At 34.5% G+C, this 22,184-nt stretch overlaps 1 protein-coding gene across 1 annotated transcript in view; it reads right to left on the bottom strand.

The window, feature by feature from the left end:
* The window catches only part of MYO16 (myosin XVI), a 262,514-nt gene that overhangs the window by 161,471 nt on the left and 78,859 nt on the right, over window positions 1-22,184 (bottom strand). The window contains exons 7-12 of the mRNA XM_005516607.2: window positions 20,907-20,982; window positions 19,460-19,613; window positions 12,472-12,622; window positions 6,508-6,618; window positions 3,948-4,013; window positions 1,312-1,439 (exon numbers count right to left, since the gene is read on the bottom strand). Of these exons, the coding sequence (XP_005516664.2) occupies window positions 1,312-1,439; window positions 3,948-4,013; window positions 6,508-6,618; window positions 12,472-12,622; window positions 19,460-19,613; window positions 20,907-20,982 (686 nt within the window). The remainder of the gene's footprint in view (window positions 1-1,311; window positions 1,440-3,947; window positions 4,014-6,507; window positions 6,619-12,471; window positions 12,623-19,459; window positions 19,614-20,906; window positions 20,983-22,184) is intronic.

The following is a 22,184-nucleotide window of genomic DNA, read 5'->3' as shown; positions in this document are numbered from 1 at the left end:
TGAAGTGACTAGGGAAAAAGAAATAAATTTAAAATGGCAAAAAAATTTGGCCGTTCTTCAAGTCCTGTGTCCTGTTCTGTTCTCCTCACTCCAAGAAAATACACTCAGGTGCTAGTGGGAGTCCAGAGTAGGGCAATGGAGATGGTCAAGGATTTGGAGCACAAGCCCTGTGAAGAACTTTGAGGGAGCTGGGGTTGTTTAGCCTGGAGAAAAGGAGGATTATCACTCTCTACAACTGCCTGAAAGGAGGCTGTAGCCAGGTGGGGATCAGCATCTTCTCCCAGGTAACTAGTGAAAAACAAGAGGAAATAGCCTCAAACTGTACCAGGGGAGGTTTAGCTTGGCTATCAGGAGGAATTTCTTCTCAGGAAAGGTTATTAGACATTGCAATGGGCTGCTCAGGAAGTGTCCCTGGAAGCGTTCAAGAAATGACTGGACATGGCACTCAGTGCCATGGTCTAGTCGACAAGGTGGTATTCAGTCAAAGGCTGGACTTGATGAGCTCAAAGGTCTTTTATAATCTCATTGATTCTGTAATCCCATGGAGGATATTAAGATTAAAGATTCAGAAGATATGAACATAACATGTGAAAAGATAGAAAAGTGATAAGACTGAGCAACAAATTTCTTTGACTAAGTACATCAAATTCAACAGACTCACTGCTTCCAGAGAGTTTGAGAAAAGAAAGATTAATAGATTTGGGGATTAAATTTCCAGGTGAATGCCAAATTTCACCATTATAAGTCCCACATATTTAGAGGAAACTTTTTCATAGATTACTATTACATTTACTCGTAATCTTGAAGTAATTTATCATAGAAACAAGACTGTGAATAAAGGTTAAAGTCTATTTTAAAGTCCATTTTGAGCTTGGAGAGCTAAAGAACAAACTCATGGTCACACAAATATGTGAGGCAGAGTGCAAGCTCCAATACAGGCGCCTCACCACAGAGGTTTATAATTTAGTCAAGGACTTACAATTTTTATTGTCAATAGATTCTATGTCTAACCCTGATTCATGTAATATTATCAAGCACACAGAGCAGTTTTGAATTCCTTACCATTAACTCTTGTTCCTAATTAGATGCAGCTACATGGAGTGGCAATTGCCCAAGAGAATTTATGAACTTGAGATGTAATTAAACCTTTTTCATTTCTATTTTGCTCTAATGCATGATACAGAGATCAGTACACAGAAAAAAAAAATCAGTTAGAGAAAAAATAAAATGGAAATCTTAACTGCTGAGGCCCAAGGGAAACAACTGAAAGGCAGGAGGTACAAATTAATTAATAGAAAGATAAATTTTCACCTGAGGATAAAGCACTGGGGACGCTGCTCCTGGAATAGCATGTGGTAAGCTCTTTCAGCACAGGAAAATATATGTGGGGGAAGTGAGGAACACAGTTTTCCAGAGTTGCTTAGATAAAGCTGGGTGACCTGAAAAATTTTAGAAAATTAAAATGATAAACACATTTCAAAACAATTCTGTTTCACCTCCTCAGTCTTGGGTCTTTTGTAAAGCTTTCTAAGCATTCTGAACAGAATCTGTGTATAGAAGTGATAGCTTTACAACAGCTATGAAGATCTTAATTACAGAAAATAGAGCTTTGAAACAAAAGGTCAAATTAAGATATGAAATGAAAAATAACTAGAGGACTTAACAGTACTTATGTGTGCATTATGTAAAACAAAACCTAGTAAGCTACTTTTTAATACCTTACATTTATAGTTTCTTCACTCTCTTGACTTGAAAATTTACAAAATTAAATATGAACATACCATGAAAAGTTAAAATTGAAATCAAAGGAATAAGTTATAAAGTAATTAATTACATGACAGAGCAGTGTCCCAGAAATACTCTCACTCTGCAATATAGAATAACTCCTGACTTACATGGCTGGCAATATATACTATCCTTAAAACCTGAGTAAATCGAATCTTTTTCTTTTCCCCCCTGAGGGTACCCTGATATATCACCCCATTGTGTCCCATGCCTGTCTTATTTATTTAGATATTAAACTATTCAGTTCTGGGGTATCTACAGCACTGTAGCTGAATGAATCCTCCATGATATATTCTCAGCCAGGCCTTAAGGGCTACCAGACAAAAAGAAGATTAAATCCACACTAATTCTCCAGGAATCATTTCAGAATGAGACAAAGCACAAAGAAAAACCTTCACAAAAGTATGCTCAATGCAAATTTTTGCAAGTTTCCATATTTTTCTAACACAAACTTCAAGAGTGTATTTGTCCTAATCAGGCACAAGTAAATTATGCAGGAATGTAACAGAGTAGCATGACTACAGCTCAAGCACTTCTACAGTCACTAAGTTAACCTTCAAAGTTGTATTTGCATGCTCCTTGTATAATGTTATCATAATGTGTAGTATAGTTGCACAGTGTATTTCCATGTAAAAATGCAGTAATATTATCATCTAGAAATTGCATTGAATTTCATTAGAAGCAAAGTACATCAATGTGATTCTTTGTCATCTCAGAGTGAATAATTGCTTATAAAATATTTATTTTAGTAGCATTCTATTGGAACAAAGTGTGGGTGATCAGTGCATAATAAAATTGTTTGTTGAGAAGTTATATACAGTATTTAAAAAAAGAAAGCAGGAAACATAAAATATAGCTGTTATTAAAAGATATATATGATAATATTTTCATTTCATCTTTGTTTTAAAAATAGCATCATGCTCAATACATGTTTGCATTCCTTTTCTTTTTGACAGCTAACAAACTACATACCTGAAACAAAAATGCTAACTAATGAGCCACGTCATATAGCATGTCAGCATTTAGTGAGGAATTGGCATCATCACTTTTTAATACTTTAATACATAGACCATCTAACACGTGGAGACTTAAATATAGTATCAGCTAGGCTGCTGCAGAGAAGTAAAGATGCAGTAAACATTCAGGAAACATTTTAACACAAACTCTTTCTCTATTAACAGTTCTCTCTTGGTGCACAAAATCATGTATCTAATATAAAATACACAGTGACAGGAAAAAATACCATCATCTGAAATCCTGGGGATGATAGATAATTTCCATTTCTATAAATAAATTCCGACTCCCAACTTTGTATCTCCTGCTTCTACTGTGAACATCACAGCATTTCTTTCTTTCATATTTACTACTATTACACACAAAGACACATGATGCAACAGTCACAAATTGCTATTTGCTTACCAAATTTTTAACCCCTTACAATTATTTGAAGTTAAATAGACATATTTGGACATTCCATATCAGGGAGGCTGAACTCTGTGATCTCAGTGCATCAATAAGAAGGTAAGAAGGGAGGATAAATTAACAGTTATACTAACACTGTATCACTAAAATGTCTGGGCTGAAATGAAGGAGAGATCAAAACATTTGGATGTCATTTTGGATGACTCAATCCCCCTTGCCCAAACGCTGGCTGTGCCTGGCACAAGCCACGTCTCTATGCCTTACCCAGGGCAGTGCTCAGCTCGTGCCGAGTGCGCTGCTCTCGGTGCTGTGCGATGTCACAGATGCGTGTGGAGCACAGACATTTTCAGCCTTTGTGCACCATCCAAGGTTGTTATCTCCAGAATCATATTTTGGGCAAGGGGGTGTGAACTCAAACGACCACTGCTTGAAGTATGCATCTATTTCTGTAAGTTTGACTGTGGCAGAAACTTCCAGGGTCATCAGGAACTATTTTTAAACAACCAAAAGCACTCCTGCTCAGTCAAAGTGCAATCAAGATGGCTGCTTTACCAGTAAGACACAGAAAAAATAGTTGTATGTTGGAAGAAATTTTAAGATTTTGCTAAAATACTAAAACTAAGATGCTCACCACATAAAAGGGGCATATAGGATAATTAATTTTAGGGGTTTGACCAGTCAAATGAACTATATGAATTGTGAAAAAATAACCGCAAACATTTAAAAAAGAGAATGCTTACCATGGTAGAATAAATAGGAAGTTCTTTAAATGGGTTAACAAGCAACAGTATATCACCAATGTAAGTCTGAAAAAAAAGAATATATAATTGATTTATTAAGTAATAAATGAAATTTTAAGGAGGCTAATGGCTTTCTTCCAAAAAAGAACTCTCAGCAAAGCCTCTTAAATCTAGTTAACAACTCGCTAAACATAATTCATGAATTCTGAGCTTTTAACTCCACAGTTTGAATTTGAGATCTAAATTTACATTTCGAACAGAATTAATTAGTATTTTTGTAATAAAACTGAATTCTTTATAACTGAAAATTATGCAGAGAAAAACTGCACTACATATATTATTGGTAGATTATTTGAAAGTTAATTTGTAACTTACCACTTGCTAAACTAAAAAATGTCACAGAACCACAGAAGCTGCTCAAGTAGAAAGGGACCCACAAGAATCATCGAGTCCTGGCATGCCTACCACATAAACAAGCTCCTCAATTGATTTTTTTTGGACTAGATGACATAATTTAGAAATGCTGTACTGGTTATCCAGAGCTGATACATTGAAATATGTTGCTTATGGGGTGAGATGGAGAAATTGATACATATATGTCTTTATGCAAGTGTATGTGTATAGGAATATTTGAGCATGCATGTGGAAAAAATATCCTGACCATATAAGAAAAAGTAAACCATCTAATGATTGCATGTTTGCAACGTTTTACTATTTCATATTTGGGGCTATTGATGGATGAGAGGCTGGACATGACCATTCTACAATTCTATTCACTTAAGTGTAAGATTGTAGGTCACTCTTGCTGCTATACTTTTCACTCACATAAATAGCTGCTGCTATATCACACTCTTAGAATGCAAAAATTGCCAGACTTCTGTCTCTGAAGAGGTCAGATAGCAATGCATCATGTGAACAGTTCCAGTCGTGTTGTCTTTTTCAAGATGAAGCATTTTGATTTGGGGAGGTGGAAAATACTGTCTTTTGTAGTAAATGTACTGGTTTTCTTCTAAAATGCATGAATTTATTTCCCTTCTCTCACTTACCCTGACTTCACTGTTGGGTTTTCCAGTGGAATGAAACTTTATAGAGCTTCAAAAGAACATGAAGCAGGAAAAACACTTGTCAACTAGTGTTAATGAGAACTTTGGCTTGGAATTGGAGCCCAAGAACTTTTCCTTAGTCTAAGAACCAAGTCAAGATGAAAGCACCTTCAGCACTGGTGCTGACACTTTACCAAAGCACAGTGGCTGCTGCTGAGAACAATACTGGCAATTGCTGCCTACAAATTCTATTAAGCTAAGAGAATTCCAAAAGAGAAGATCCTTACAGATGAAATCTTCAGTATCTTAAAATGAAAACTTCCTCTATGGATCTTCATGAATTCAGTTTAAGTTATCTGGTATCTTTGAAAGTGAGATAAAGAAAAATAAATACTCACATAATAAGTATTTTTTAACATTTGATCTGTGATTCCAAACCCCAGATTTTTTTTTTACCACTGAATGCCATAATACCTAAAACTGAAGTTCCCATAATTTCAAAAGGATTGACAGCAAAATAACAGTTTCCTATACTCCTTTAGTCTAAATAATGTAATCAACTTATAAATTTAAAAATATGCATGTTTCACATTTACATTCCACTCAGCTGTTCAGTAAGTATTTAGTACTTATTAGTAATAAGTTATGGGTAAGATATGGACAGGGATAAAAAAACAATTCTTTTGCTATCTAGCTGATTAACATGACAATATAAATATTTCTGTGTTGCTGGAAGAAATGAATAATTAAATCTCCCATGCAGAATTCTAAGCTTTTAAAATCTAAATTTCTTTTACATTTCCAGTAATCGTGCTCTAATAAATTAACATAGCATTGAAAATGGCAGGTGTCACCCTGAAAATTAAGCCTTCTGATAATGTTTTCATAGTTTTGGTTGCTTTCCCATGAAAGCTCTATAAATATAAGTTGTTTATCACATTCCTTCTGAGAGACGTTTTTTGATGGACGTTTTGCATGGTCAGTGTGATTGGGAAGGTGGCAACTTAATTATCCGATCCCTGGTCATTGTTGAGAATCTATAAATACTGGAGTCAGAAAGTAAAGTGACGAGTGTTTGTTCTAACACTGAAGGTAGTAGTGTGAATAATTTTGTGTCCTTCCGTGACAGGAAGGCTCTTTTGGTGGTTTGAGAAGGAAGATCACAAATGGTGGTGCACCCCTGCCCCAACCACACCGTGATCTGAGCAACCTTAAAACATTCATTCATGACAAGTGTGTTCATGAATGTTTACCAACTTACTTCCTCCATGAAAAAAAACACACATAAATTGTATTCAAACCTGTCTGAAGTGATATTCAATTTTGTATTTCTCCTTTTCCTATACAAACTTGAGGAATTGCAGTGCTTACACACACACACGTGCACACGCCCTCATCCATTTAAAACTAATCATGAGTTCAAGGCAGGTTACTGTCCAGTAGTAATGAGTAATCCTATTTTTCCTCTCTTTGGTCTTTTTTAAAAGCTTATTTTTGATAGGTGAATAGCAACTCACATATATCTGATTGTTGTTGAAACGCTTCTGAATCTCGTAAAGCAGGCTGCTGTCTGTTAGCTCACTCAGAGAAGCCAGGTCATCGTTTGGAGCTGGAGGCATTAGCTTGATCTAGAAAACACACATTAGAGAAATAAAGTAACTTCATAATGAATCGTTCTATATCATAATGTTCTAATTTACAGTAGAATCCAAGACCACTAGAATTTATGGGAAAAAAATGCATTAGGAAAGCTGTCACTCCCAAATAAATCCACATCATTAATCTTAATCAAGGGAAGAATATAAAAATTATTAACAATGTAAAGGTGTATAACTGCATGAGTCTGAATGACTTTTAAGAACATACCAGAGTGCCATTTGCTATCCTTAAACTCATAAAGATTCTTGAATCAAATGCAATTTTCCTGTTCTCTTTATTCAACATTTAAAGCAGAAAAAATCAAGAAATTAGTTAGTGGACTTGTAAAGTATTTTGTGCAGTGTTTAATGAAGGTCTCAGACCACTATTTATCATATGGGATTTGAAACTGTACTGGAATTGTCTTGAAGAATAGAAGTTACTAAGAAATTGGGAATGTGTTGTTATGGAAACCAGAAGCCAATCAGAAGAGTCCATTTTAGCCAAAACTGGTGAGTGAAATTGTTTAACACTTTTGAGATTAGGGTGAAATGTAATGAAACAGAAAAGATCCAGAAAAGACTGAGATAGGAGAGAGAAGAAAGAATCAGTGATAATGGAAATCTGATTAAAGACAAAATAAACACTGACACATTAAGCAGTGTGCTTATAAATAATGATCTACACTTAAAATGTAGTTTGATTCATTTTTTATGTCAGCAAAATACCCAAAACCAGAAAATTCTCACATGAATGGCAATAGAATTAAGTGGTTTGTTCAGAGTTTATAATAATAGCTCAGGGTCTATTTTGAGAATGGACAATCAAGATGAAACTTCTTTCTTCTATTGTTCTTCTGAAAATGAAGGCTCAGAAGAAAAGCAGACACTGCCCTTTCTTGGTGAACACCCTAGCACCTTTAGTTTTGTCAGTGACAGGAGATCAGTGGCAGATGAAGACTGGAAGATACTGGAGGAGCATGTTTCTCTCATAGGGAAGAGCCCAGAGACTATGGGTACTTATGTTTAGTACTGGGAATCTGACACAGAACTTCTAAGCTGAAACTCAGTTGCCATAGGTTCATTTGAGTTCAGAAAACCTGATACTCTGATTTCACTACCTGTGCCTTACAGGTGTATTTCTACTTATGGCAGAGGTTTGTTCCTCACCCCACTGAGGTGAATGAATATTCCTCTGTCACACAGAAGATGGCAGTTCTTGCTTTTTTTGTTTTTAATCATGGCAGCTGGAGGTACAGCTGACTAGAAAATAAGAATTACACTTGGCAAAACAAAAAATTAAATTACATTTTGGCATTTGTCTTTGATGATGTACATTGGAACAGGAAAAAAAATTAACAAAAGAATTCCAAGAACACTTTTAAATGTCTTGTAGAGAGAGAGCAAAGAGCCAAGTTTGTGGTGTCCTATCCTTAGTAGTGTGCTCACCTGGCATGCAGGAACAAAACAGGCATCGACCTTCACTGCACTCCCTTGTGTGCTATCAAAACTCAGAACATCTGTGCAATAGAATGAGCTTCTTCTAATCTATCTCTATGAAGATTAAACCTCTGCTATGTATTTGTAAATAAAATCAAGGTTTAGATAAAAGAACTGCTCTGGGATTTTCCATATTTTCTGAACCTTTTATCCCACTTCATTATACATTCTTTGTTCCTATCAGCTAGCACTGATGCAGATGAAAACTAGACATCATTCAGGTTACATGACAAAAATAATTTCCCATAGGTCATTTGGACATGGCCCCAGCTCTGGACAGAGAAAAATTTTGCCTCACAGATGATTAAGGACTCATTCCACACATCCCTAGGCCAGCAAACAGGCACTGGCTTGCATTTATTTCATAATCTAGGCATGGCCAAAAATGCTCATTCTGTAGGTATGGTTAGAAGTATGAAGTGCTCAGTAAAACTCCAAGTATGGAAATCAAAATCTTTTCAACACTTTTTTTCTACAAAGTTTAGGATTTGGTGTTTCAGCATTTCCTATCTGACTCAATGCATCAAATTTCATAGTTCAACAAGCAAATAATCACATAGAAATAAGAAACTCTAAATCCCTTAAACTCACATAACAGTAAATGTTAAGTACCGTTATTAATATCTTATTTATGGGCACTCTAAACTTCCATTCTCATCTACTTTTCTGAGCATAGAGATGCGTTTTTTAACTCAAAGTATTTATCTGGCTATCATTCTAACTGCATGATGTACATGTTGTAAGACATAAAAGTAAAATAGCCATACAGCATAACTTCCAATATAGCTATGCCTCTGGGATTGATTAGTTTTTACATTTTTGCAATGCTTACAATGAAGATTTCTATTTACTCTATTAAATTACATACACTTAACAACATACAGAATTTGCTCATATAATAGTCTTTATATATGTATTATAGTTATATATATTTAGCTTTACATATATATATATTTATATTTGTGTCACTAAAATATATATACTCCCACCTCTTATGTGTAATATTATGTTATGCACAAGCTGAGCCTTGTCTGTGTCATAACTGATACTGGAACAATCAAAAGGTCGTCAGGGGATACTCTATCACACAGTTCATGTGGCCAACATAAACAAGAACAAAAAGGCAATTTTATTTTTTTTAAAAACACTTAATTAAGAGAAAAAAATATTTAATTTATATTTATTTGCACCATGGAGCATGTAATTCAATTCCAAGGCATTAATTTCAATCTGATATCAAAAAATATCTTTTCCAGATGAAAGGAAGAGAAATTAAGAATATGATAAAATGCTGGAAATTATTCATACTTCTTTCTTTGTTTGGCAGCACAGATCTTGACATTACTGATGATCAAAGAACACCTTTTACCCAGGAAAAAAAACAAAAGCTAATACAAGCCAACAGAGGTCCAAAATTCTTTACTGAAGTAGTCACTTCATCCTGTCTTCTATACTTCAAGTCATAAAAATCTTTATGAGAAATAATATTTTCTTAAGGTTCTTTTTCATAATTTTTGCAATTAAAAAACCTGAAGCAATATATAAATTTGAACAGTTATTTCTTTCCAAACAAAAAAAGTTAGAGGCTTTTTCTATTAAAAATGCATGTCTGAAATGTGCTAGGATGAAATTTTTCTTTTTGATCCCCCAATAAAGGCCCAATCTGCATGCCATATTGCCTAAGAATGGGTGACATTTTTGACATAAGACATAAGAAATATCATCCTGATATATTTTAATAATATATGAACATAAAATCCAAGTAACGACTCCACATAACCTATTGAAGAATTAAACAGAACATGATTACTTTGAGTGTAGCTTGAATGCAACTGGTAAGAATAAAAGACAAGTCATTAGAAACTCATTAGAATTAGGATACCCAAAAGGCAGGAACAGCAGAAAGGGGTTATTCAAAGATTTCCTTTGGTTTCAGGAAAAAATAAAAACTTTTTTTAAAAAACAATTAATATATATATATATATATATATAATATTTTTTTTATTTATTTATTTTATACTTTACTTCCCAAGTTGTGAAATTAAAAAACAAAAAAATTAAAATAAATTAATAATAAACTATTATTATTATTATTACTAATAGTAATAATAATAACAAAGTGTTGAATGGATAAATTTAATCTTTGAAAGCTAAGGTCTAAATATTATTTTAGACAAATACAGATATGATACATATATGCCTACAGTTCATAATGCATGGCAAGTAGTAGAGAATATAATCCCTCTACTTCCAACATCACAACTACATCAAAAGAAAAAACATTACATATTTTAATTTGACAAAATCTAGGGACTCTTTACTTTCTTAAAATTTAGCTGTTTCCTGAAGTGATTAAAGTAGTTTACTCTCTTTCCTAAATAAGAGCTAGAGCTCATTAAGCCCTTGCCAACTGAAAAGTAGTATTAATTCTTCTCTAATGCAACCAATAATTTAAAAACCCACTACAATAGTGCCATTTCTAGCCTATCCCCTGTTAATGATAATTTCTCAGATGGGACTCTCCCTATCCTTCCATGCTAGGAAGCAACACTCCAAATTCAGCAACTACAAATATTTTCTAGTTTTCCCTGTTTCTAAAAAATCATAGAATACACACTTGTAGCTTATTTAGAGCAGAATTTCAGACTGTTTCCTGCAGAATTACTCAAATAAAAGAGCTAAAAGAGATTCACCTTTAAGTTCACATTCTTATCTTTGAATTGTAATTATTGTGGGAAGCTCCACTGCAGTATGATGAAGCAACCGGAGTGCTTTTCAAAATCTGCCCTATCTGCCCTGGGACCCTGAGGAGACTTAAAGTCATGGTGGAGAATGAAATTACCTGCATAAAGACTTCTGTTTGCTCATTTTCACCTGGAAGTTAAGCTGTTCTTATCAGTTTCTGTGTATGTTTCAGTGCACAAACTATAAAGCAAAAGTTTAGCTTAGAGCTAATGAAAACCTGAATAATTTTGGCTAGGCTTACATTAAAAAAGAATCAGGCAGGAAGAAGTATCTGTGTTCTTGTACACGCTTCTGTTGAACATCTAGAAGCAAGCAGTAATCTTGGCAAGACCATAAGCTAAATACTCCCCTCTCTTTTCCTTCAATTATAGGAGGATTTCTACTTAAAGGGTTGCAAACATTCACTTCTCTGACCAGCAGTGCTTGTCCCTGGGAATGGCAGTTTCCATCAAATCACATCAGTCAGCAACATCAGAAAATGCACAACATGGAAACAAGATGTAAGCCAAGTGCAAAACATGTTGTGGTATCCTCTGACTGGAACCCAGCACTCCACATGATTCCAAAGCTGAAGTTCTTTCACAGACTGACTCATATAATTTACATATGGATGCACTGATTGATCTCCTATGATCAAGCCATTCCTCTGAAACACATCCAAATAAAAACCAGTGGAGCATGCGTTTTTCTGCCAAGAGAGAGATGCAGACTTTTTGAACCAAATGTGGCTTAAATCAAGCCAATATCTTGCTCCTTTTGTTATGCTTCAAATTCACAGTAAATTATTTTTAATGGAAATACTCCCCTCACCCATTCCTTCGATTCTAAATTAGCTTTTTCTCAAATGGCGAAATATTTCTGGAATATGTTTCCCAAATACATGAAACAGAAAATAAACCCTTTCATATCACAAAAAAAAAAAAAAAAAATCCAAACAAAACAAAAACCAAACCAAATCAAACACAAAGAAAAACCTAAAAAAAAATTAAGTCCTACACATTCAAACCCAGGAGGTACTAGATTTATAAGCAATACATAATTGCCCCTTTCTGCATCTCTCCTATATACTGAATAAGATTGTCCTCCTGTAGAGAAAACTGTAAAGTGTATCCAAATAATCAGTGCTGATAATCTAATACATTATCACAAGAAAGGCGTTAGCACTGCAGCTGTAAATCTGGCAATTCCTAGCTTTGCATTACAGTCACTTACTTTGTAACTTCATTTTCCTTAGACATTGTTTTTTCAGTCTCCCAGGTTGTGTTTCCTTTGTAACTTGAAGTTTGAGACAAGTGCACGCTCTGGGCAGCACCAGCAGTTGTCCCTCCCCTGTTGTGATCCATGAATAGAGTTTGAGGGGCTCTGAGCCCTCCCCACAGCCCCTGACCTGCCACCAGAAGCTGCCAGGAAGCAGCTGCTCAATTTGCAGAGGAAACTCTGCGGGGCCAGACAGAATGCAGGGAGTGATCAAGGTGACAAGGCTCCACAGTGCAGATGATATTGCTGTATGGTGAGGGAAAAAAATACTATGGTCTTCAGCTTCATTAAGCTTACAGACCTAAGCACTAATGAAAATTTCAAGACACTGCATACTGTTACCTGCTCAAGTTTGGTTGTGGTGTTCACAGTGATATTTTCAGATGCACTGTCTTGAGATTGCTGCTTACATAAGCCTTTAGCTGCATCTTTGAACATGGTATCTTTCTCCAGCAAACTGTCTTGCTTGGCAATCGGTAAAGCCAGGGGATTGCTACAAAGAGAATCAATAAAGCAATTAGACTCCTACTGATGACAGACAAACAACGTGGGTGGCACAAGCACAGAACTGCGAAACAACCCAGGGCTGGCACACAAACTCCTGGTCCAGGTACTGTAAAGGAATTGGTGAGAAATAAACTGTTCATACAGGCTGGTCTGTTCCCAAAGACACAAAGCAACGTACTTTGATTTAAAATTCACATTTATGCATGCCTTTTCTGAAGCAGAATTGAGCAAGCCAAAGAGAATATGCATGAGTCTGCTTTTGACAGCACTAGGTTCGCAATTCAACAGTCAATTTTGCAACTGAATTAATAAAGCACAGTTAAACTACACAATACTGTTTTGAAAAAATAGTATGTTTAAAAGTAACAATACATATATTGCCATTGTAATTATTAAAATTAAACTTCATCACTTTTTAGCTTACTTTTAATCCAGCAGTATCCAAGATACATTTTATGACCAGTAGCTGCTCTGAATTTGTGCTAAGGTAAAAATAAACAAATAAGCAAGCAAATAGCAGATTCCTGAAATTACTCTAACAATGTGCAATACTCTTCACCCGCATAAAAGTTAAAACTATCCTTATACACATGAACTTGTTTTTCCTACCAGCAGTTCAGACAAGATGACAGTTCTGATAAACAATGCCCAAATCTTGGATGATTTTTCAGAGTTGTATATCCAAGGAATTAGGAAGGAATCAACTGCAGGAGTTGAGAATACAAATAACTTAAAAAAATAATTGTCTGGATTCTGACAATGCAAATGAGACAATGTCATGGTGTGTACATCAGCTCCTTGCCAAAATGTGTACACAATTTCTTTGAAAGGAAATGTGGACTCAATATGGGAATGTGGGAATAGTGCATTCCACTATGGAATAAAGCCCAAACTTAGTTAAAATAAATCTCATATTTACTCTAAATTACTTGAGTTTAATTACTGATTATGAAAAAAAACATGATTATACAGTTAACTCAAATGAATACTCATAGCTAACACTGATAACAACTCGGGATAAGAGCTGCTTTAGTAGGAAACAGAACTGAAATACACAAATAATTTTAGAAATAAACCATAAAATATCTTCTAGGCAAAAACAAGACAAAGTAATTTCCCCCTGAATAAAAGACAGCCAAAACTTTTCTTTTGATGAAACTCAGTCTGCAAATATTGATAAAATTAGTTTAAACATCTTACAATGAAATATAATTTTTTTTTTTGCCTCAAGATGTTTTGCTCCAGACATTTAAATGTAAAACATCTAGAGAAACATTTGTGAAAAGAAAAAACTTCTATTTACTGCTTAGATTCACCATAGATAATTTTGTGACAAATTTACCAAATGTCACAAGGACAAAAGATCCACCCCCATTTTTTTTCAGTTTGAACTGCAGAACTGAACTTGACAATTAGAATAAGACATGTCAGTGATTAGACTGTAGAAGAAATTAAACACCTGTGACACAAACACATACGACTAATATTAATTCACATTTTATCAGATTCAGAATTGAACAAAACATAATTAAATATAAAGTTTTCCTTCTGAGTAGCCTTTTGGTACTGTCCAAAACTGCTCAAATTTCTTTAATCTCAGACAAAGAAAGATTTGCAGATAAGCAAAATTCAATAATTAAAAACCAAAACACTGCCACTTATACCTTTCTTAATATTCATGTGATGCTTCTTTTAAATTGTGAAGATGCAGGATTTTTTTTTTGCTGTCAAGTTGAAACTTTCCCATTTAATTTCACCCCTTTTGTGGTAACTACACAACACACATTAGAAACACTTCTTAAAGTTCAGCTATAAACTCCTCACAACCAAATAAACTTTTCAGGTGTCACTAAAGAGAATTAGGTTGTAAATCACAGCAAAGTGTGGGGGAAAATGGGTGCCTACTGTTTTGATAGATGCATTTGAACTAAAGAGGACAATAATAACCTAATTTAACAGGTGCATTTCGTGTACTGATGCAAATAACAATAGCCTTTAAATTATCTACGAGATATTAATAGGACTTCATGGGACAGAAAGGATGACATATAATTCATATTAAAACAATAATGTGAATGATTCTGTGAAAGAAAAAACATATTAAAATTACCCCAACAGTTCATTATGATTCAGGTTCAAGAAGACACAATGAAAAATATACCAAAATAAAATGTTTCCAGAAAACACTGGTTTTTAGAAAAGTATTTCTATTAGTCAAAAAATTAAGTCAAGCAATGCCTCTGAAAGCTCAATTATAGAACAGTGCAAGGGAAGATTTTATGTTAATGTAGACAAGTAGATTAGCATGAACTGTCTTCTTTTATGAAAATTAATGGAAAATTAATGGATAATTAATAAATAATTGACCACAAAGGAAGACTTATACCAAAATAATGTTGCACAGGAGACAGGAAGAAGTGCTATCTAGAGGAATATTATTTGAACATGGTAGCACTTTCTACCTGCCTATCCAGCTGGAAAAAATATTGAATGTTATATGGAGGAACAGAGATTTTATGTTTTATGCAAAGAAGCCTTCACGTGTGGAATTAATTTGAAGTATTGTGTATTTTTATTGGACTTTTTTTAGATAAAGTAAGATGGTTTTCTATAACTTTCCATCCTCTACCATGTCATTTAAAAAGAAAAATAAAAAGAAATCATATTAAATTTAAGAGCTAACAAATAATTGAAAGTTTTATCATCAATTTTGGAAGCACTTGGGCACCTTCTTTAATAAGACAATTATATCAAGGCAGAATCTGCAATAATATTTTCATGGGTCCTTTGAGCATATAACTTCTGTTGGAGAAAATTTCTGTAATTCTTCCACAGGCAATTCTGAGATGCTTCAAACAATTTCTACGATAGTTGACACCTGTAAAGTTCATAATTTCTGAAATTTCAGTCTAAAAATCTTCTTAAAGTTACTTAAAAGAAACTTCAGAATAGATTAAACATTAGAATAATTAAAAAGCATGTGTTACATAAATGGTTACAAGGTAAAGAAGAATTGAAATGTAAGGAAAAAAACAATCTCTGTTTTTCTGTCTTGAACACATCTGTTTTATTTCATGTTCTTGTGTTGATTTTAAAACATGTCATTACTATATTTAATATTTACTTAAACATGTATTGGAAAATATACAATATAATTAAGTTAGCATTACTTTGAGTGCAAGTCCTTAATTTTTTTAGTATTTATCACTAGATGACTGCACTATCTGTGCTCTAAAGGCACACGTACTGGAGTAGAAGTACAGTGATCATTGTGATCATAGCATGAGCCTAAAGTCACTTTTAAATAGCTATGGCAAATTTAATCTTCTGAACTGTAAGCTATGTCCATTAATGTATTCTGCACTGGTATTTTTTCCAGTGGAGTAATAAATTTTCTTCTGACTGTAGCATTAGAATTAAAACTAGCAAAACTTTCCAGCATAGACCTTAGGTTTGCTGCAATGGTCAACCTTCAACTAACTTCATGACACAACTAAAATTCTGTCCTTCAGCTAATTTACTTGGTTAATTATGACCAAGGAATGACGCTGGAGCAGGTATGGCCTCAAAGGCGTTGCAGCTTGTGGAGGGCCTGTATGAAACACAAGAAAAGAGCAAGACAAGAGGAGTGACAAGGAGGAATAAATGCAACTGTGCCCTGTGCCACCCACACCTCAGAGATGATCTCAGTGATGAGACTGAGTGCTATGCAGAAAGCCAGGTTTGCTTGGTAGCAGCATATTTCAAATATACTATTACATTTTGTTTCTTCTAACTGAGCAGAGACTGACTTTCAATTCACCTCTTCACAGTGTTCTTCCAGAAATCAACATTGTCATTTAAATTTGAACCAGCAAAATTAGGTTTGCTGACAGATCACATGCTATTTATAATTGTTTGTTCATCGTTTTTGAGTCTGCTTTTGAATACTGTTTTCTTCTGAGAAACAGTCAAAAAGCAGTATGGACACAACATAGAGTTACATGGAACTAGTAAGTTACTACACCTAGTAAGTTGTAACACTTTTCACCTCAGATTACTTTCTTACATCAGGAGATTTGATGAAGAATGGATGCAAGAAAGAATAAAGCAACAGTACATGTGGATTACTATTGTGCACTCCTCTTCAGTACTAAAAAATTAGTTTGGTAGATAAGAACAGCACAGATAAATATCTTCAACCTAGCATATTCCACATCTCTCTACAGACTTTTAACAGAACATGAAGGATGAAACTCTGTTCTCAACATTAGTCATTGGGAAAAAAAGAGTTTAAACCAGTCATCTAGGCTGCCTCTCTAACAGGCAGCATGGAGCCACTCTGTAGGATAATTCATTGTATTTTAAGAAAATGTCTACTATCATTTATTATAATACCTCTCTGCAAGGTTTTGGGTTTCACAATTATGAGTATGACACTACAGAGCTGAGATAACTAGCTTTGAGATGACATCTGATTTTCAGCCACTAGAAACTAAGGTTTAAAGGATTTATAAGTAGCAAGGAACTCTATGTGGTATGGTTAACCAACAGTTTTCCATAAAAAGTATGAGACATGCACGGGCAAAATACACCAATAATTTTGCTTTCCAAGAATGCTCCCATCTCAGAGTCTCTGGCTGGCCAGCTGATACTGTCCTGCATTGATAGCAGACCTGATAGGGAGGTGCTGCAAAGCTCTGGCTGAGGAAGTTGCTAAACCTAAGACTGCTAAAAGTCCCAAGAGCAGGCTGATGTGGTCCTACTTCAAGGTTACTTACAATCCTAATAATGCCCCCCTGGCTATGTGCAAAGGATCACTGCCAAAGTCAGTGCACAGAGCTGAACAGGGCTCTGCCTTCACCTGGTGCTGTATTCTCATGCAGGCACTACAAATCAGATGCAGTCCCACACTGGGATACAGCTGGCAATAGAAGCTAAACTCATCCAATTCCACACAAAAGTCAATTATCTATGTTTTTCTCTTCAGTGCACTTTGCTTTTTCAAAACTTCTGGTGAAGGTTTGCACACATGGCAGGTCTGTATTATTGTCATGTAAAGAGTAACTATTTGGAAAACTCTCAAAAATTAGCTATTTAAATCTACGTATTACAAGCAGGAAAGAGTAGAGAAAAAATATTTTCAGACCACTTAAAATTCATGCAAGTCATGTCTTCCAAAGGTTAATGGGTGTTAGCACTAAAACCAGTATTCAGTACAATATGTACACTGCAGTACAAACTTCTAGAATATAAAATACAAGAAAATCTAGATGCAAGAATAATAACTAAGTTCTTGAAGTCTCTAAAACCCTTATAAATAACTTTTCCTAGGCATCGTTACATAGGTACAAGAGTGATCTACCATCTGCTTCTAGTATTACAACATACAATAATTAAAAATAAAAGTTTTAGTTACATTTCAGAAAATAAAGGCTTAGTTTCATGCCTCAAAATTATTTTTTTTTTTATTTAAAAGACAGTTGAAGGCCACAAATTTCAGGAGTATGATTTATGTTATTGAAATAGCAGGTTGGACTACAGGACTGCTTATTTCATAAGGAATTAACAAGCATGAAAAATTAGTAATTTCATAAACATTAGTATAATATACCCAGCTACAAGTATTAATGACTACAAATCATGAAGCAGAAACAACACACTGTGTTTACCATCCATCAAATATGCAATCTTTACTAAATATCAGTGTATCCCATGGAGTTCTGAATTTAACAGATTGATCATTTCATGACAGTTTCTCACCTCTTCCAAATTTAATGTATCCAAACACAATCTGCCAACCATAAATTATAACTACTATGAAATGGAAACATATATACCTTATCTGTCTCTCTATACTAGGTTTTATTTATTGTTTTCCTCACACACTCTTCAGTGATTACTACAGAAAAAATGTCAGTAATTGCAAGATTATGCATCTAACAAATATATACTTCAAATATACAGCAAATGCACACTGTGTAAAAACATTATTTGTAGCTTTTAAAATTCCACGGATCACAGTATCTGGAAGTAAGAATTTGAAATATCAGTATATCTTGTACTACCATAAAACAGCCAATTGTGCTTCATACCTATTGTACATCTCTTTTCACATACCCATGGCAACCTCTTTTTAAGATTCACAAGGAAATACAAAAGTATCAAAATTTACAATTTAAGACACAAATTGACTCTTCAATGCTGATTTTTAAGTCCTGACTGCTAAATGCTACTTTATTCCACTTGAATTTTAAGCAGCACAAATCTAAATATAATTTTTTTAATATAATTTTGACCAGTTTCATTTCATCTGCAATCACATATCTGATTTTTCTCTTTTCAGTATTTGTCCTTGTTTCTCTCATAGGCAATGATAGTTTTATTTACACTATACCCATCTACATTAAAGGATGTTCAAGACTACAGTATTATCATCCAATAATTCTGTTAAGGCAACCCCAGGTAATTTCTGCTGACAATTATAATAATAATTATAATATTACTATAATTAAAATAACTATAATTATAAAACTAAGATTGACAACAAGATATGAGAGATACAAACGCAAAAGATGATTCAGGAGATTTCCAAAAGGAAAGTTACTTCATCCATCAAATCACACAGAATCATAGAATGGTTGGAGGTGGAAAGGACTTCCTAGAAGGCACCTGGTCTCTTCATCCTGCTCAGTTAAGTTAAGACAGTTACCCAGGACCATGGTCAGATGGGATTTGAATATCTCCAAGCACACACAGTTAGGATTCACAGGTTGACAGATATGGTTCAAAGGATAATATGGCTTCAGGGAATTGATCTGTAACAACACCAGCACATACTTACAGTTTATTGGAAATTGTGGGCAAATCATGGATGATCTCTTCATATGGCTCTTCTTGAGATAAAGTAGAAACAGCTAAAGGGTCTTTCATTTTTTCCTCCCAAACAATTTCAGCCTTCAGAAGCATTTCCTCAATAAAATCAGAAGCTGCAACATCTAAGACATTGGAACACCAAGATATCAGACAAGAAAATGGTGCAGAAAAGCTCCTTTGAATTAAAATCTCTAGATCAGATTAAGACTAAACATGTGGCTAGACAACATGAAAGGAATTGTTCACATATCAATCATAAAATAATATTTTAAATTACTGGTAAAACAAAGGCAAAGTAAATTCAGTATAGACTTAAGCTGTCATCTGCAAAACTTGAAAACCATTCTTGCTGTGTAGCAAACCAAAGTATTCAATAATTTACAGGACTTCAGGAAAAACAATACAACCATTTTCAAAACTTTATTTCTGTGAAAACATTCACATGAATTCTTTTCAAATGTTTTATTTTCCTGAAAACTAGATTAATATATATATATATATTCATAACACAGTTAACTCAACTGTGTTAAATACTTACTAAATATGGTTAGCTAACTGTATTTTTAGATGATCTGAGTTTAGTCCACAGTCTTTTTCACAAATTAAAACTGTATCTAACCAAAACCAACACTTCTAGGGTTTTAAGTGTCACGAAGTTCCCTGTGAATGCATTTGTAGGCAGTAAAGATTTTTTGGCATAACATATTTTGCTTTATTATGCAAGGGGAATTTCACCCATAATCTGACAGGAAGTTTCTATTATCTTCTATTAACTTCTATTAGAGTTCCATCTTCATTTATCCTAGGCATAGAATGTTGAGCAACCATGTGTTTCTTCTTTTCCACACTGCTAGCTAGCATTACTGACATTAGCTCTTTTTTGATCTCTGTGTTAGACCAGTTGATCTGAAGTCCCTTCCTACCTAACAGAGTCTACAACTCTATTATATTTAGTGCCACAGCTCTGTGTTACTATCTGGTTTAAGAAGGTGCCTTCTGCAGTAAACAATGGCAGCTACACTTCAAAACTAGCTTTTGAATTTGTTTTCGGACAATAGCTATAGAAATTCCAACTCAAGAGGCCATGTACTATAAGCAGTTGAGACAGAAAGGAACTCAGTGAGAAGTCACCAAAAATGTGTAAATGCAGCTACCACCAAGGCACAGAAGAGCTCTCAAGTAAGAAACGTAGCTAAAAATAAACAGGGAATGAAACAAGTGAAGGACATGCTGTCATTTGATATGGTATCCTGTGCTACCATGACCAGCAGTTTTTAGCAATGTATGTAAGAATGTATGTACATGTATGTGTGTGTAACTACTCACTAAATCAACTAGAGCTAAGAAAACAGGAAGGAAAGAAAACAGTGTCACAAAAGCTAATACATACACTATGTACATGGATTTTCACCTACCTGAAGGCTTCTCATTATTGCAGTTAAGAAGATTGGGATTTGCCTGGTGCATCAAAAGCAGCTTCACAAGATTGGTCTAAAATGGGCAAAACCAGAGGTGTTTGAAATGGAAGAAGTAGGTGCCTGTATCTCAGTTTATTCCTTCTTTCCTGCACTATGTGAAATCATATGATAAACCACAGGCAGTACCTCCCAGCCCCCACCTTCTGCAGCTACTAAACACCTTTCTATAAATCACAAGTATCAGAGTAAAATTCAGTTCCCCTGATTTCAGGGTAGCCTCCACCCCCAAATCTCCTTCCATTAACACATGTGTAAACAATTTCACAAAGGAAGAAACCACCTGTTAAGACTTAGATCCCAAATATTTCTTTGTGCCTAACTAATCCAACAACTGTGTGTGCCAGCACTGTCAGAGGGGTCTGATCACAGCCATCATCATAGAAGTAAACCTGTTTTCAGTCAGTAGTAGAAATTGGCACACTTATCTACGTTTACTAAAATAATCTAATCTATTAATAAAGGTAAAAATTATAGCACAGTAGGGGAGGGTAGATTATCATATTATGAAAAAGTCTAAAACATATTTTTCAATTCCTGCAAAGAACTGTTTTAAGTGAGCTCTTCTATGGCTGCGCCAGTCTCTAGAGATACTTTCCCATCAAAGAATGTAGCAATGTCTATCCTGAGAAACTGGTCAGAAATGAGTGAAAGGCTGTATAAGGAACAAAAAATGCTTTTAGAATGTGAATATAGAGCCCAACTAAATAACAGAACTGTATGCATTTTCGAATGTATGTTAAAGCAAATTGAATAATGTAAGTGTAACCAACAGGAGAGACGAGGATGAGCACAGGGGAACAAAAGCTGTGAAGGAAATAAAAGAATTTTTCAGAACAGAACAGACCTAGAGATAAATGAGACCTGAACTGGAAGTCAGCCAAGGGAAAAGATAGTAATTTGGCATAAACCCAAGTAATAAATAAATAAATAAATAAACAGGAAAGGAATCATTGCAATAAAAAGAAAATCAATATGGATTCAGTACACAGGAGGCAACTTACTAGAAAAGACCATAGTACTGAAGAATCCATTAAACGCAAAGAAAACCCCAAGTTTCAAATCATAGAAAACCAGGAAAATATTGTAGCAAATTTCTATAAAAATAAAAAGATCTTGCTCTCCTCAGATTTCTAATGCTGGCTTTCTTTTCTTGCAGTAACAAGAGAAAATTCAGCAAACTCCAAGTGGGGAAGCCATAACAGGTTTATTTCCAAA

This window comes from Pseudopodoces humilis, chromosome 2 (assembly GCF_049639895.1).
Source record: "Pseudopodoces humilis isolate 2021_Gansu_Grassland_sample_001 chromosome 2, ASM4963989v1, whole genome shotgun sequence".
Taxonomy (NCBI): domain Eukaryota; kingdom Metazoa; phylum Chordata; class Aves; order Passeriformes; family Paridae; genus Pseudopodoces; species Pseudopodoces humilis.
This window is presented reverse-complemented; position numbering and strand designations above follow the sequence as displayed.